At 39.0% G+C, this 17,964-nt stretch overlaps 1 protein-coding gene across 1 annotated transcript in view; it reads left to right on the top strand.

Annotated features, from left to right (window-relative positions):
- CEP126 (centrosomal protein 126) overlaps nt 1-17,964 on the top strand; it is a 103,359-nt gene continuing 85,395 nt past the window's right edge. Inside the window, exons 1-2 of the mRNA XM_047070717.1 lie at nt 1-128; nt 2,963-3,082. Coding sequence (XP_046926673.1) covers nt 1-128; nt 2,963-3,082 — 248 coding nt within the window. The remainder of the gene's footprint in view (nt 129-2,962; nt 3,083-17,964) is intronic.

The raw sequence follows: 17,964 nt of genomic DNA on the forward strand, positions 1-17,964 counted from the left end.
ATGCTGGCCTGGAGGCCTGGAGCCCGGAGCGCAGTTGCGGCGCGCGGCACCGAGTGTTCGGACGCCCGCGACGGAGCCCCCCTTAGCCCCCGCTCGGGCCGCGAGTGCCGCCGGCCTGGCGCCGACCTGTATCCTTCCAGGAGGCGGCGGGGGCCGGGTGCGCGGAGGTGACTGGGGTGCGCGCCGGAGGGGATGGGCAAGGGTGAGCGCCGGAGGGGATGGGCAAGGGTGAGCAGGGTGACGGCGGTGCGCGGAGGTGACGGGGATCGGTGGCTGCGGTGAGGGCGGTGCGTGGAGGTGATGGGGATGGGCGGCTGGGATGACGGCGGGGGGGCGGCGGGGGTGACGGCCGTGCGTGGAGGTGACGGAGATGGGCGGCTGGGGTGACGGCGGCGGGGCGGCGGGTCCCCGGCCCCGCGAATGAGGCTGCGCGCGGGACGCCCCCACCCGGCTCCGACCCGCTCAGCCCGGCTGACGAAGCTGTGCGGGGCCCCGCGGACGGAGGCGCGGAGCCGGGACCTGGCCTCTCTTCCCCCGGACTCGGTGCAGCCCACCTTCGGTCGAAAATTGTGCGAGTTTTGTTGTCCGAATCCGTGGGCCGATTTGAGTTCTGCAGAGCACGGCAGCACAGTCAGAATTAGCCCCTGTGTCCGCGAAGGGCGCGTTGGCGGCGGTGGGGACCGTCCGCAAGCGAGCGGGGAACGGCGTGTCTCCTGTTCCAGTTCGTCTTACGTCCGGGTCGGTCGGTCTCTCTCTGTCTCTCTCTGTGTCTCTGTCTGTCTCTCTCTCTCTTTCTCAGACACACACACACGCACACACACACACGGAGTATGAGTGGGGGAGGGGCAGAGAGGCAGCCCCAGAATCTGAACCAGGTTCCAGGCTCCCAGCTGCCAGCACAGAGCGCGACGCTGGGCTCGAACTCTCGAGCTGTGAGATCATGGCCTGAGCCGAAGTGGGACGCTTAACCAGCTGAGCCACCCGGGCGCCCCTACGGCAGTAGAAATATTGCTGCACCCACCTTGCCTCTTTCCTCCCTGCCCAGTCTCCTACCCTACTCTTGATTTCCTGCACATGCTCTCTCACCAACATCCTTGGTTCTTTGCAGCCCTGGTCTTCGGCCTCAACCACCCCGTAGCTACTACAGCCCTACTTCTCTGTTCCTTCACTCGAGTAAGAAAAATGCTGCAGAGAAGAATCGCAGAACAACACAGACCGCCACCACACAGACTACCAGTTTCCAGCTTTACCTGAACAAGAACAGGGTCCTCTGTTGTTCCTCTGAACGCCTGTGCCAGGTCGACGCCTCCAGCTCTCAGTGGACTGTCCTTCCACTTCCTAAGACAGCAGCACCACGAAGGCTCTCAGGTCCCTCCTCACAAACCCCACAAACTCCCATACTCCCAAGCACCACCCCCTACCCCCAACCTTGTTTCAGGCTCACTGATGGGATGTCACGGTGCAAGGTGCGTCTGTTCACCTGTGCCCTTATTTGCATAGCTTTTCTTCTCCTCAGCACCCCTGGATTGTAAGTTATCCCACCGCTCTTATAATTTACCTTCAACTGCTGATGCCATTCCTTCCCTACAGCTTTATAAACACACTCAGGTCTTGACTATCCTTAAAATTAACTAAGACTCAAACCCCTTGATCCTAAGAACCCTTTTGACTTTATTCTAGTATCTTCTCAGTCTCTGTATTCAGACCTCTGAAAAGAGTAATCTAAATTCGCCATCTCTACCTTGTGTCACACTTGGTACTGCCTTCTGAAATAAACTTAAGTCAATAAAATAGAAGTATAAAGTTGTAAAAGAATACAGACAGAAAGTAGAATCTCCTGTTTTTTTTCATGTGTTTGAAGGTATAGGACGTTTACCTTTGGAAACGAAAGAAATTTTAAAGAAAAGCTACTTCAAAGATGACTCATTAGTTTAAAACTTTAGTGTAAGGAGAAATTGTGTCAGTGCAATGAACTGGGGAAAATACTTCCACTATAGTAGATGATTACTGTCTACACTGTCTACACTACACTACAACACTAAAAACTATAAAATATATATATACATTGTATATATATAAACATGTATTTATATGTATATATATAATATATATATATTTATATGTATATAAACAACACTAAAAACTATAATATATATATATATATATATATATATATATATATATATATATATATATCTTGTCCTGTATGTCTGTGGAGAATTTTCTCCAAGGAAATGGTTCAGTGAGGTTTTATTAAGCCATTACTATATTCTAAGCACCATGCCATGCATTGGAGTTCTAGAAATGTAGAGACAGATATTTGTAGCATGTACTCAGGAAGATGTCAAGTTCTCCAGTGGCTAGAAAATAGGAGAGGAACTGTGTGCGGTGGCCCCAGGCAGATGTGGGGAGTTAGCCAAGGAGGTGCTGGGCGGTGGTAATGGTATGAAGCACCCGATCTGTTCCGTCAGTGTCTTCATGTGTCTGGACATAGGATTCATGCAGGGAAACGTTGAAAATTGAAGCGGAACAAACAGACCGGATTATAAAATGCTTTATATACTGGGTCTAGAGATAGAGAATTTATTGCAAATGTGACAGGGAGCTATAGAGAACAACAAAGAATGAGAAATCCAATCCAGATTTGCATTTAGCTGGTTTTGTGGAGGTTCGTAATGAATGTAAAGCTATGCAGTCTCATTATCTGAATTCATAATACCTAAAAGTACAATTTTTTCCCCAGGGAAAGTGAGATGTGTCTTCAGTGCTAATACTAATTCAGAATCTTTTTTACGTAAAACATTTGCTGGCCATATGCTAACACTAATGTATACACATATTAATTGTTCCGCAAAAAATCATTGCATCATTAATATGAGGCTGTGATTATATCTATCAGATAGCACTGACACTCATCCACTGAAGACATGAGCCATTGTCCTTAACTTTGTGCTATCATTAGAGATATGAAAATCCATCTAGAGAAAAATTTGGAAGAAGAGCGCCAGATATTACTGCAGCAACAAAAAATATGTCGAAATCGAGCTCGTAAATATTTTGTGGAATCAAACCGGAGAAAAAAGTAAGTAATCGTATTTTCTTCAGAATTGTAGAAAATCAAAGTCATTATACATTAATAGTTTCTCTACTTTGTAGCATTTTATGAACTTAAGTCGTGACATTGCTTTGTCTGTAAAACACTGATCAAGATTTTTGTCCCTTCATAAATTTTCTTACTGTTTTTTTTGCCTAAAGCACAAAGATGTTGGTATGTTGTCTAATTCCACTGACTGTGACCATAGCAGTCTTTTCTTGTCACAGAACTTCCTATAACAGTGTCATGTGACTGCAAAATGTACTGTTCTCTTTGTCTTCCGTATCATTTCATGACAAATTAAAAGATGACCAATTAGAGCCTTAGTCTCTAATGGAATGTAACTTGATTTTGTTATTCACTTCTATATAATTTTTTATATGGCTGTCTTCATTCATCCAATCAGAAAAATGGGGGAAAATATAAACAATTGTGGAAATATGATACAAAGAATATTATAAATGACTTCCATAAAAAAATGCAGTTTTCTAGTGTAAACTGGAAGCCTAATAAAGTAAAAGTGTAAACCATCCAGTCACTGCTTCACATTTTTCAAGGTTTCTTTGAATTATTAGATTTTGGTTTTTTAGACAGATTGGTAACAATGTTTTTGCTACCTTGTCTATATTTCCACAATACGTCAATAGCAGCAAATCCCTAGCGTTTATCAACTGCATCATTGGGCATGTGTTGCAAATCCCATTTGGGGAATACAAAATTGTTTACCTGTAATTTTTTTCTGGCATGGTATTTCTCTTTAGATTAACTCTTTCATTATCTGGTATAAAGTTATTTAATGAAGTTTTGTTTTGTATTTGTGTCTTACTGTGTTTCCCCTACCTTTTGGCTCTGGGGACCTATAAAAGGCACGTGCCAGGTGTTCAATGAAGATGAATAGTCATATGTTGGAACAGTCATGGGCTAGATCAAATATCTAGGTTTAAATCCTCGTTCCATGAGTTAGAGCAAGGTATTTAATCTCTCAGCCTCAGTTTCTTGTTTTTATGATTGGAATCAATAACATGTAACTCAAGGGATTATTATGTAGAGCAAAAAGGTAATGTTAGAAGAGGAATAGTTGAAAACATGTGGAAAAATACGTATCACAGTGTCTGACCAGTACTGCTTCTTCCTTATTTAGTTTATTTTGTTGATTAATAATATTTGTCAATTGTGTGTTTTCTAATAATTGAGTTGCTTTGTAAAATAGCACAAAGTGACTTCCTGTTTTCTCTCATCAAATACTTTTCTCATCAAAAAAAAATTCTGATGTAGAAAGAAGAGAAATTTTGGTTTAAAATTCTAAGAGGACATTTTCCAATATAATTTAATTATGTTTTATTTTTGTTACCTTACAGTGCTGTGTAAAGACATGTAAAAATTTCCTTTTAAACACTAATCATTTCATTTTTTAAAATTTTTAAAAATTTTGTTATTTTTTTTAATGTTTATTTATTTTTGAGACAGAGACAGAGCATGAACAGGGGAGGGGCAGAGAGAGGGAGACACAGAATCTGAAACAGGCTCTAGGCTCTGAGCTGTCAGCACAGAGCCTGACGCGGGGTTCGAACCCACGAACTGTGAGATCATGACCTGAGCCGAAGTCGGACACTTAAACGACTGAGCCACCCAGGTGCCCCAAATCATTTCATTTTTTATAAAGGGGGCCACGTTATTTTTGCACTCCTGAATTTCAAAATGTGTCTATTATAATGGCCTTTTGGGCCTTGCTGTTATCTATTTATGTTTTACTTCATGTAAGTTTATGCTGTCTGCTCCCATCATGGTCACAGTTTCTGTCTAAAAACCATTTTTTCCTACAAGCAGAGCTGTTCTCCTTCCACTCTTAGATAAGTTATACTTTGACATTGTCAGTGCTGTGTCCCCAGTAGTATTCAAAGAAAGTGTCCGTAGCATCAATTTTTCTTTATTTATTCCCATTCATTGCTTAAAATCACGCACATTTAATTTTCTTGTTATTTACTACTGTTTTGCTTTTCTATCTGCCAGTATTTTTCTTAAATGTTTTTATCACATTCTCAAGTTTTCCATTCTTTTATTCAGTATCTGTAGAACGGAGTCCCCTTTCTTTTACTCCAAGACCTCCTACCTTCTGTAGATACTGCCCCCATATGTACTGGCTATCTGTAGGCCTAATGCATAACTGGCATTCTGGGACTTCCCCTTTTTGCTCTTGGGATTTGGAGACACAGTTTCTTATTTCCCATAGCATCCCTTTTGTTTTGTTTTATAACAGTTTGCTGGAGCACATCCTCACATAGTTTTCTATTATGCTACTATGTAGACCAAGTAATCTTAAGATACACACACACACACACACACACACACACACACACAAAGAAATGAACTATTTCCTACATTTTTAAAAATTTCAATTTTGGAACTATCTTTTATCTATAACTAAAAAGGCATCTATTTACTGAACAAGCATAACTGGTTGAGTACAAATGATTAAACATTATATCAGGAGAAAAAAAAATTGTGTTTATTCTATTATTAAACTTTAGAAATGACGATCTGATTTAATGTGACTTCATAAGGGTAAGAAATTGAAACAGATGTTAAGAAGAGTCCAAAAGGAGCCTCAGATAGTTGTGGTTTTCTTTAAGTTTGTTTTAATTTTGTTTGGTTTGTATTTTTTTTTAATTTATTTGTTAAACTCCAAGTTAGTTAACATACAGTGTAGTATTGATTCAGAAGTAGAACCCAGTGATTCATCACTTACATATGACACCCAGCGCTCATCCCAACAAGTGCCCTTCTTAATGCCCATCACCCATTTAGCCCATCCCCCCATCCACCTCCCCTCCAGCAACCCTCAGTTTGTTCTCTGTATTTAAGTCTCTTATGGTTTGCCTCCCTCTGGTTTTTATCTTATTTCTCCTTCCCATTCTCCTATCTTCTTCTATAGTGTTTCCTAAACATATGAGTGAAATCATATGAAATTTGTCATTTGCTGCCTTTGGTTCCATGGATCTGTGTGTTTATTTTTATACCAATATCATACTGTTTTGATTAGTCTAGGTTTGCAGCATAGTTTGAGATCAAGAAGTGTGATACCTCCAGCTCTGTTCTTTCTCAAGATTGTTTTGGCTCTTTGAGATCTTTTGTGGCTCCATATAAATTGTAGAATTATTCTGGTTTTATAAAATATGCCATTGGTATTTTGACAGGGATTGCATTGAATCTTTAGATTGCCTTGTGTGGTATGGACAGTCTAACAATATTAATTCTCCCAATCCATGAGCACAGAACATCTTTCTGTTTGTTTGCATCTTCTTTTTTTTTTTTTAATTATTTGTTGGCGGGGGGAGCAAGCAAGCGAGGGGCAAAGAGAGGGGGCAGAGGATCCAAAGTGGGCTCTGCACTGACAGGCTGACAGCAGTGAGCCCAATGTGGGGCCTGAGGTCACGAACCACAAGATCATGACCTGAGCTGAAGTCGGAAGCTCAACCTCAACTGACTGAGCCACCCAGGGGCCCCTTATTTACATCTTCTTGAGTTTCTTTCACCAACGTCTTCCAGTTTTCAGTGTAGAGGTCTTTCATCTCCTTGGTTACATTTATTGCCAGATATCTTATTCTTTTTTATGGAATTATAAATGGGATTGTTTTCTTGATTCTCATTATTAGCGCATAGAAATGAAATGGATTTCTGAATACTGATTTTGTATCCGCAACTTTACTGAATTTATAGATTCGTTCTAGCAGTCTTTTGGTGGATTCTTTAGGGTTTTCTGTATATAATATCATGTCATCTGCCAATAGTGACAGTTTTGTTTCTGTCTTTCCGATTTGAATGACTTTTTTTTTCCTTGCCTAATTGCCATGTCTGGGACTTCCAGTTCTCTATTGAATACTAGTGCCACGAGTGAGCATCCCTGTTCTTAGAGGATCACCATTATGATGTTAACGGTGGGATTGTCATATATGGCCTTTATTATGTTTAGGTACATTCTTTTCTACCCACTTCGTTGAGTGGTTTTTATCATAAATAGATGTTGACTTTTGTCATGCTTTTTCTGCATCTATTGAGATGTTCATATATTTTTTATCTTTCATTTTGTTAATATAGTGAATCATTTTAATTGATTTGCAGATGTTGAACCAAGCTTGCATCGTTGGAATATATCCCAGTTGATTCTGGTGTATGACTCTTTTTTTTTTTCTTTTTCTTTTTTAAAGTTAATTTATTTATTCTGAGAGAGAGAGAGAGAGAAAGACACGAGAGGGACAGAGAGAGAATCCCTACCAGGCTCTGCACTGTCAGCGCAGAGCCCAGTGTGGGGCTTGATCTCATGAACCATTAGATCATGACTTGAGCCGAAATCAAGAGTTGGACTCCTAACCAACTGAGTCACCCAGGCGGCCGTGGTTTATGATCCTTTTAACGTATTGTTGGAATTGGTTTGCTAATATTTGTTGATTTTTACACCTGTGTTCATCAAGGATGTTGGCCTGTAATTTCCTTTTTTTGTGATGTTCTTGTGTAGTTTTGCTCTCAGGGTAATGCTGACCTTGTAGAATTTGTTTGGAAGCTTTCCTTCCTCTTCTATTTTTTGGAAGAGTGTGAGAAGTATAGGTATTAAATCTTCTTTGAATGTTTGGTAGACAATACCAGTAAAGCCATCTGGTCCTGGACTTTTGTTTTTTGGGGGATTTTTGATTACTGATTCATTCTCCTTACTAATAATTGGTCTGTTCTGATTTTCTGTTTCGTCATGATTCAGTCTTGGAAGATTGTGTGTTCCTAAGAATTTTTTCGTTTCTTCTATATTTTCCAATTTGTTGATGTATAATTGCTCCTAGTAATCTGGTATGATCCTTTGTATATCTGTGATATCAGTTGTAATTTCTCCTCTTTCCTTTCTGATTGTATTTGTTTGAGTCCTCTCTCTTCTGTTCTTGGTTAGTCTAGCTAAGGATTTGTTGATTTTATCTTTTCAGAGAACCAGCTCTTAGTTTCAGTGATCTTTTCTATTGTCCTTTTAGTCTCTCTGCATTTCTTTCTCCTCTGATCTTTATTATTTTCCTTCTTCTAGTTTGGGGCTTTGTTTGTTCTTTTTCTAGTTCCTGTAGGTGTAAAGTTAGATTGACATTTTTCTTGTTTTTTGAGGTAGACCTGTATTGTTATGAACTTACCGCTTAGAACCGCTTTTGCTATATATAGATTTTGGCACGTCATATTTCTGTTTTCATTTGTCTCTAGATTTTTTTTTAATTTCTTCCTTGATTTCTTCTCTTACACAGCTGGTCAGTAACATATTGTTAAACTCCACATATTTATAGTTTTCCCATTTATCTTCTTGTAATTAATTTCTAGTTTTACACTATTGTGGCTGGAAAAGATGCTTGATATGATTTCAGTCTTCTTGAATTCATTGAGACTTGTTTTGTTATCCAATGCATGATCTATTCAAGAGAATGTTTAATGGGCACTTGAGAAGAATGTGTATGCTGCAACTTTTGGATGGAATGTTCTGTGTATATTTATTAAGTCTGTGTAGTCTAATGTGTTTTTTAAGGCTGATGTTTCCATATTGATTTTTTTATCTGAATGATCTATTGATTAATGAAAGTGGGTATTGAGGTTTCCTACTGTTATTGTATTGCTTTCATTTTCTCTCTTTAGGTCTGTTAAAATTTGCTTTATATATTTTGGTGCTTGTACATTGGGTTCCTATGTATTTATAAATTTTATGTTTTCTTGCTGGATTGACCCTTTTGTCATTATACAGTACCCTCTTTGCCTTAAATTACAGTCTTTGTTTTCAAGTCTCTTTTGTCTGATATGAGTATAGCTCCTCCATCTTTCTTTTCATTTTCATTTGCATGGAATATCTTTTTCCATCCCTTTCTTTCAGTCCATGCATGCTTATTTCTGAAGTTAGTCTCTTGTAGGCAGCATGTAGATAGGTCTTGTTTTTCCTTTTTCTTTTTTTATTTTCTTTTTTTTTTTTTTATCTCTTCAGTCACTGTCTTTTGATTGGTGAGTTTAGGCCATTTACTTTTAAAATAATTATTGGTAAGTATACACTTATTGCCATTTTGCTCATTGTTTTATGGCAATTTTATTGTTCTTTCTTGTTTCTTTCTTCTCTTGTCTTTTGTGATTTGGCTTTCTATAGTGTCATGTTTAGATTCCTTTCTTATTTTCTTTTGTGTATTTGTTATAAGTTTTTTCCTTGTGATTGCTGTCAGATTCACATAAAATATCGTATGTAAATAACAGTCTAAGTCGATAGCAACTTAATTTTAAGCATATTCCAAAACTTTACCTTTTTACAACACCCCCCCAGCTTTTATATTTTCAATAACACATTTTACATCTTTTTGTCCTATGTTTCCTTTAATTAATTATTGTACTTTTAATAATTTTAACTACTTTTGTCTTTTAACCTTCATGCTAGCTTTATAAGTGATTGATCTACTACCTTTGTTATATATTACCTTTTCTAGTAAGGTTTTTACTTTTCTGTGTTTTCTTATTAATTAGTGCCATTTCTTTTCAGCTGAAAGAAGACCCTTTAATGCTTCTTACAGAGCTGGTTTGGTGGCGATGAACTCCTTTAACTCCAAATCTGTCCTTCAATCCTGAGTGGTAACTTCACTGTGTAGAGAATTCTTGATTGAAAGATTCTGTTTTCTTTCAGCATCTTAAATATGTCATGCCACACCCTTCTGGCCCATAATGTTTCTGCTGGAAATTCTGCTGTGAGTTTTTGGGGTTTCCCCTTGTGTGTAACAAGTTGTTTTTCTCTTGCTGCTTTTAGGATTCTCTCTTTATCCTTAACTTTTATCATTTTGATTATAATATGTCTCAGTGTAGATTTCTTTGTGTTCATCTTATTTGGAACTCTCTGGGCTTCCTGGACTTAGATGTCTGATTCCTTCCCCTGATTGAAGAAGTTTTCAACCATTATTTCTCACATAATTTTTCTGGCTCTTTCCTCTGTCTTCTTCTTCTGGGATCTCTATAATGCGAACATTATTCTGCTTGATAATTGTCCCAAAGGTCCCTTAGAGTATCATCACTGTTCTTAATTCATTTTTACATTTGCTGCTCAGTCTCTGTGAGTTTCATTGCTTTGTTTTCCAACTTACCGATTTGTTCGACCTCATTCAGGCTGCTGTTGAACCCTTCTAGTGAATTTTTCAGTTCAGTTACAACTTTCTGTTCAGTTACAACTTCTGTTACAAGTTCAGTTCAGAATCTCTTATTCCTCCAGCAAACATTACATACCTTTTATGTTTCTGTCTCTTTGTTGAGGTTCTCTCCGTGTTCATCCATTTTTCTCTGAAGTTCGGTGAACTTTATAACTATTACTTTAAACTCTTTATTAGGCAGACTACTTATCACCATTTCATTTAGTTTTTTTCCTTTTTTTACTTTTTTTTTTACATTTATTCATTTTTGAGAGACAGAAAGAGCACAAGCGGGGGAGGGACAGAGAGAGAGGGAGACACAGAATCTGAAGCAGGCTCCAGGCCCTGAGCTATCAGCACAGATCCTGATGTGGGGCTCAAACTCACAAACCGCGAGATCATGACCTGAGCCGAAGTCGGACACTTAACCAACTGAGCCACCCAGGCGCTCCTCATTTAGTTTTTCTGTGGTATTATCTTGTTCTTTCTTTTGGAACGTATTTGTTTTTCTCCTCCTTTTTCTTGATGCTCTGTGTTTGTTTCTATATATTTAGGTAAGACAACCACCTCTCCCAGTCTGGAAGGGGTAACCTTATGTAAGAGATGTCTTACGAGGCTCAAAAGTTCAGTATCCTCTGGTCACCAGAGCATGGCACTCAAGGATGGTCTTCTGTGTGGGCTGTGTGCACCCTCTTACTACAGTGAGGCCATAGCTGTGCGTGCTAGTGGGCGGGGCCGGGACTCAGTCTAGCTGCAGGAAACCCCTGTGACTGCTGTCATGGGTTGGCAGGTAGGGGTGGCTCCCGACCCCAGTTGCAAAGCACATTCCTGACTGTGCAGCATGTTGGTGGGCACAGCTCTCAGGGGCATAGGCATTGGTGCTAGCAGATTAGAGGAAGAATTTCACAAGGGTGCTCCCTGGTACTAGAATTAGGAAGGTAAACTGAGTGGCTTCTGCCATTGTTTCTTTCCCCAGGGGAAAGTCCCTGCTGTTTCCAGTCCCTCCCACAGACTTTTTAAGGTGAACGAATGGGTCTCCTTTCCCTATTGTCTGTGTGCAGTTCAGACTAGTGTTTGAGTCTGTGCCAAAGCCCGTTAGAGTGAGTTTTCTGTTCCCTATGGTTTTATAGTTTTCCTGAACATAATCCCTGTTCACTGTTTTGGGGGCTCCTCTCTCCTGTGCAGGATCTAAGGTTTGGGATATGGAGTTCGAATCTCTTACTCCTCCAGCAAACATTGCATACCTTTTATATCCCTTCTGATTGTGACCCATAGCAGCTGGGGTGTTGTTTTCCCCTAACAAGTTCGTGTTTCTGCCTCCCTCTCTTACTGATGTTGCCCTTTTATCCTTTGTTTTGGAGGCTCCGTTCATTCCATTTTCAGGTCCCTTTCAGTGGGAATTATTCCACACATAGTTGTAGATTTGTGTCCAGGGGAGGACATGGTTCAGGACTTGCTGTGCTGCTATCTTGGACCCAACTCAACCTCCAAATAGTTTTAAAATACTAATGTAAGCATATAGACTTAAAAGATCAGATTACCAGACAAAATTCCTATGTAACTAACTGGCAGAAAAAGAGAAAAAAAGGACAGAATGGGGAAATTTTCCCAAATAAAGAGAACAAAGACTACCAGGTAATAAATGAAGGGCAAATACTTTGGAAGAGTCGCTAAAATTTGTAAGACAGATTTCTTAAATATCCTAAAGGCAGAAGAAAATTGGCTAGAGAATCATGTAATGAATTACCTGGTGAACATGAAATATGGGGTAACTGCATTATCTGTTTGGGAAAATGATGAAGTTTGAAGTTTCCCATGAAGCCGAAAATATATACCCTTAGAATAAATAAGAAGAAATTATACTTTACATAGTAAGTCATGTTTACCAAACCTCTACATGTGGATATATATCGTAAGCTAAAAAATATAAATAGATTCAAGTAGGTTTAGATATCAGTATGTGTGAATATCCATGGTTATATTATCCATAATATATTAAAAGAAAAATTCAAGGAATTTAAGACATTTACAAGTGATTTTTGAACATTTAAAAATAATCTAGAAGACAGCCATTTATTCACTAAAGTAATATTTGCTGGGAGACTTAAAGATTTCATATACTGAAGAATAAAAAAGTAAATGCATGATTCCTGCCCTCAACTTACTAATAGTGAAGGAATAAAGGCTGGCGATGCTATGCAATGAATACTGTGACGTACTATGGCAGCACATTCACATAGTCCGGAACAAAGAACTTCTGGAAGTCTTGTTAGATGACCAGGAGTTATCCAGGCGGCCGGAGCAGGAAGGGAATTTAACTCAAAGAGGACAATATGTGGAGAGGTTTAATGTTATGGAATATAAGAGAGAAACGTTATGTGATTTACACACGGGAAAATGTGGAAGAGCATTAGGAGATGAAGCTATAGAGTGGGTAAGGAGATATTTCATAAAACCACTTGTGTGCTGATCTAAAAAGCAATTAAACCCTGTCCTTAGTACTCGGAGATGCTGTTGAAGGAGGAAGACCAGAGTGTCATGACTGCATTTACATTTTAGCTGATTACAGCCAAGGACTAGAGGATGAAATGAAAGCACCTGGAGACAAGAACAAAAGAACAAGTAGAGAGTTGTTACACTGACCTGGCAAGAAGGGGGGGAGGGTCACTGGGGGGTCTCAAGTCATGGGTGGTGTGTAAGGAGCATTGTCAAAATGGGATACTTATGGATTTTGTAAACCTTAACGTTTTTAATACCAGTCTTCCTAAATTTCTGTGATCTTTTATACAAATTATGATAAATTTTTGATTTTTCCTTTATGCCCTAGGATTATTATGATAAGCATCAAATATTCCCTGTTGTATTGCTGTTTTGCCTTGAGCTGTTAACCTTTATTTAGTTTATAATAGTAGCCTGACAGGTAAGCTTGGTGAGTTTATCTATTAAAGATTTTCTCTCTATTGGCTGAAATTTCTCTTTTTTAAACTGAAGTCTTTATTTTAAGATAGTTGTAGATTCACATGCTGTTGTAAAAAAAAAAATAATAGGAATCCCATAATACCCTTTACTTAGTTTTCCCCAATGGTAACATTTTGCAAAACTATAGTTCAACCTCAAAACCAGAATAATGACACTTAGGCAGGCAAGATACAGAACATCGTCGCAGAGATTCCTGACGTTGCCTTTTATAGTGACACCCACTTCCCTCCCACTCCCACCCTCTGGAGATCACTAATCTGTTCTCATTTCATCTCAGGTTTTGCATTTCTAGAGCGCTCTATAAATGCCGTCATACTGTATGTAACCTTTAGTGATGGACTTTTTTCCCTCGGTGCAGCACGCTGGGATCCGTCCAGGTTGTTGTGTGCACCAGCAGTTCACTGTTTTTATTGCTGAGTGTTCTCCGTGATGTGGGTGGTGCACCAAAGGGGGGTTAACCTGAAGGACATCTGGGTGATTTCCAGTTTGGGTTATGACAAATAAAGCTGCTGTAAATACTCATGTATATGTTTTGTGTGAACAGAAATTTTTATTTCTTTGGATAAATGACTGAAAGTACAATTGCTGGATCATATGGTGATCGCATATTCGTGTTTTTAAAAAATTGCCAAACTGTTTTTCAGAGTGACTGTACCCATCACCACTGTAAGATTGATCAGTGTTTCACATCCTCACCAGCTGGCACCATTGTTGTTAATAGTTTTCATTTTATCCATTTTTATGGGTGTGTAGTAATAGCTCATCGTATTAATTTTCATTTCCCTAATGGCTAATGATGACAATATCTTTTCATGTCTGTATTTGCTATCTATCCTCTTTAATGAAGTTTCTCTTAATGTCTTTTGTACATTTTCTAATTAGATTACTTGCTGTTTTACTGTTGAATGTCAGAGAACTGTATACATTCTAGATACTTTGTCAGGCATGTGCTCCTCTGGAGCTTAGCTTTTCATCTCCTTAGTTGGGTCTTTCCCAGAGCACAAGTTATTATTTCTATGAAGTCCAATTTATCCACTTTTCTTTTTATAGATTGTGCTTTGATGTCAAGTCTAAGAACTCTGTGCTTAACGACCTAGATCCTAAAAATTTTCTCTTTTTCCTAAACGTTCTATTTTAATGTTTTATAGTTAAGTCCATGATTCATTTTTAAAAAAATTTTTTAAGTTTATTTATTTTGAGAGAAAGAGAGAGGAGAGTATCCCAAGCAGGCGCATGCAATCAGCACAGAGCCCGACACAGGGCTAGAACCTACAAACCGTGAGATCATGACCTGAGCCAAAATCAAGAATCAGACACTTAACCAAATGAGCCACCCAGGCACCCTCCCCCCATGATTCATTTTGAGTTAACTTTTGTATAAGGTGTGAGACTTAGGACCCCCTCATCAGAATTCAGTTGAGCGTATTCGTGTGGGTCTATATCTGGGTTCTCTCTTCTGTTAATCTCTTTTGTTAAACCTCCACCATTACTTCAGTTTTTATTGTGATTATGTAGCTATATAATATGTAGTTATATAATTATTCTTGTGTAATAAGGTAGGTCTTCAAATCACATAGACTGATTCCTCCCACTTTATTCTTTCTCAGAATTATTTTAGGTATTCTAATTCCTTTGCCTTTATATATAAACTGTAGAATAATCTTATCTGTATCTGCAAAAAACATTGATGAGTTTTTTAATAAGAATTGCATTATACCTTTACATCTATGTGGTGTGGAGAGAACTGACATCTTTTCTTTAATCAATCTGAGTTTTTTATTTCAGTTATTGTATTTTTCAGTTCTAACATTTTCAATTGGTTCTTCATAGTGATTCTGTAATCATCTATTCTTGAGGCTATTTTTTTCATTTGCAAACATGTTCATAATTGCTGGTTGAGCACTTTTATCAATCATGGCTGCTGTAAAATCTTTGTCAGATAATTCTGACATCTCTGTCATTTTGGTGTTGATATCTGTTGTCTTTTTTCACTCAGTTTGAGATCTTCCTGGTTCTTGGAATAAGTGGTTTTCTATTAAAACCTGGACATTTTTGTATTATGTTATGAGACTCTGGAACTTCCTAAAGTGTCACCTTTAGCTGGCTCTGGCACCGTACCAGCTGGGGAAGGCTATGGGGGTGGACGCTGCCTCATTACTGACAGATGGAGGTGGCGGTCTAGTTCACCCCTCAGTCTCTGTGGACACCAGGTTAGGGGAGGGGCCCCTTATTACTTCAGGGGGCGTGGGCGTTTCCATTGACACCGCAGTGTGTGTGGCCTCATTACTGCTAGATGTTGATGGAGAAAGTCTTCCTCAGACACTACCCAGTTGGGCAGAGATGGGCAGAGACTCGTCCTGCCAGACTCCGGACCTCTTTTCTGCTAATACCGGGTGATGAGGTGGGCCTCATTACCGCCAGGTAGGGATGCAAGCCCGGCGTTCTGTTCAGCTTCTCTGATGTTATTCCAGCAGGAGGGCTGGGGGTGCCCTGTTACTGCCTGGCAAGCGTGGAAATCCAGGCCCCCCAGCAGCCTTTGCTGGCAAGGCCAGAGCCACAGTGTTTCTTCGGTGGTATTTGGATAGAGTGGTGGGCTGTTGAATAAAAGTTTTCTGTCTTGCTGGGTTGGCTTTTCCTCTCCTGGGGCTAGAGAGAGCAAGCTTCGTTTGGCTAGTTTATTTGTTTATTTTGTCTAAACCTGTTGACATATACACGTTGCCTGATTCTCCCACTCCAAGTATGGGATATTTGAAGCCAAAAGAAAAACCAGGAAACTTACCATCGTGTCGTTCCTCAGGTCCCGGGGTCCATGGTTCCTCTGCTTCCTTCTTTCCACCTTTTACTTTTTTATTCTTTTTTTAAATATATGTAATGTCTAGGATTTTTATTTGTACGTAGTGAGAGAAATGGCAAGAAGTATGTGTACTTCCATTTTACCTGAAGCAGAATTTGTTTCTTTTTGATGTTAGTATTTCTCTTTTAGAACTAACCCCTTCGCCTTGCTTCTTTTATATTTCTAATACATTATGACCTAGTAAATAGAAGATTTTCATTAGAACTGAGTCTGGGATACGAATATATGTGAAGAAGGACCTAGGAGACTCTCTAATGATTAAAACGTATGAACTTTAGTTAACTGATATTGGCACGGTTTTTCTGGCTGACATCTCAGTCTGTGAAAGAAGTGAGGTGCCGTTAGGGTTTCCTTTTGCAGTCCGTGCGTTACTAGTCATGTGTGGGAAATCAGAGCGTAGATCTTTGTTGTTTGGGTGTTTTTTCCTGCACTGGTGTCTTCATGGCTGTTTGAAACTTTCCGTTCATTTTCTTTTCCAGTCAAGGGAAAGTCGATCAGTGGGAAATATGATGTTTCAATACAGGTTTTTGGGATCTCAAATAATTTTAAGTGTTAACAAGTAAAGGATTAACTGTGACACGTGTTTCTTTGACAAGCAGCGAAATGTGACAGTATATTCTTGTATTTAGTGTTATTTCTTATAAGCTATTGGCATTATCATGTATTTAAAATCTTATGCTTTATTCCTGAAAACTACTCTTTCTCCAGTTATAGTTTTTTTTATTGGAGGGCTGTTTTGTTCGATTTTTAAAGTTGATTTGTAATTATTTCAAAATATAGTTTTTAAACTTTTAAACTAAAAAAAAATGATCATATCTCTAGAATATTGTACCTATTTAAATCTTAAATACAGTTCCATCCAGAAAAAAGAAATACATTACAAAAGGCCAGCTTTCCAGTTCTGCCTGTGTCTCCTGTGACCTCAGGTGCTCTTAATACTATGCTTAGGTTCTCTTGCTAAAATTGTTGCCATGACAGTTATTTCTTCACTTTTTAAGAATATTGCCAGCAGAAGAAAATAATACTCCATAGTTGTAGATTCCTGGAAAAACAGAACAAACAATCTGACATGCGACCATCATGTGATGCGGGGCTCACATTGAGCCAAGGTGGTCTACATGTTTCATGAGGCAGAACTGTACACGTTAAATAGACCCTTCAAAATTTGCTGAAATGAATTATTCTAGTAGCCAAGATAGGAAAATAATCTAAATGTTCATCAGCTGGCGAGTATACAAAGAAAATGTGAGACATACATACACCATGGAATATTATTTCAGTCTTAAAAAGAGGAGGATACCCTGCCATTTGTGACAACATGAATGAACCTGGAGGACATTATGCTAAGTGGAATGAGTCAGACACAAAGACCGCATGATCTCACTTATATGTGGAATCCAAAAAAGGTTGAACTGCAGAGAGGGGTGGGGGAAAAGGAGAGCTATTGATCAAAAAGAACAAACTTTGAGCTGTGAATAAGTTCTAGAAATCTCATGTACAGCATGGTGACTGTAATTAATTAATAGTGTATGGTATAGTTGAAATTTGCTAAATGAGTACACCTCCAGTTTGCTCATCAGCAAAAAGCAAAAGATAACTATAGGAGGAGATGGATATGTCCACAGCTTTGGTTTAGACAATCATTTCACAGTGTTTACACATATAGACATTATATTGTACACCTTCAATATATACAATTTGTGGTTTTCTTTTCTTTTTTTTTTTTAGTGTTTATTTTTTTGAGAGAGAGACAGAGCATGAGCAGGGGAGGGGCAGAGAGAGAGAGAGGGAGACACAGAATCTGAAGCAGGCTCTAGGCCCTGAGCTGTCAGCACAGAGCCTGATATGGGGCTCGAACTCATGAGCTGTGA

This window comes from Lynx rufus, unplaced genomic scaffold, assembly GCF_022079265.1.
Source record: "Lynx rufus isolate CCGP_SWC_20201006 ecotype Redwood Valley unplaced genomic scaffold, mLynRuf1.p SCAF_9, whole genome shotgun sequence".
Lineage (NCBI taxonomy): Eukaryota > Metazoa > Chordata > Mammalia > Carnivora > Felidae > Lynx > Lynx rufus.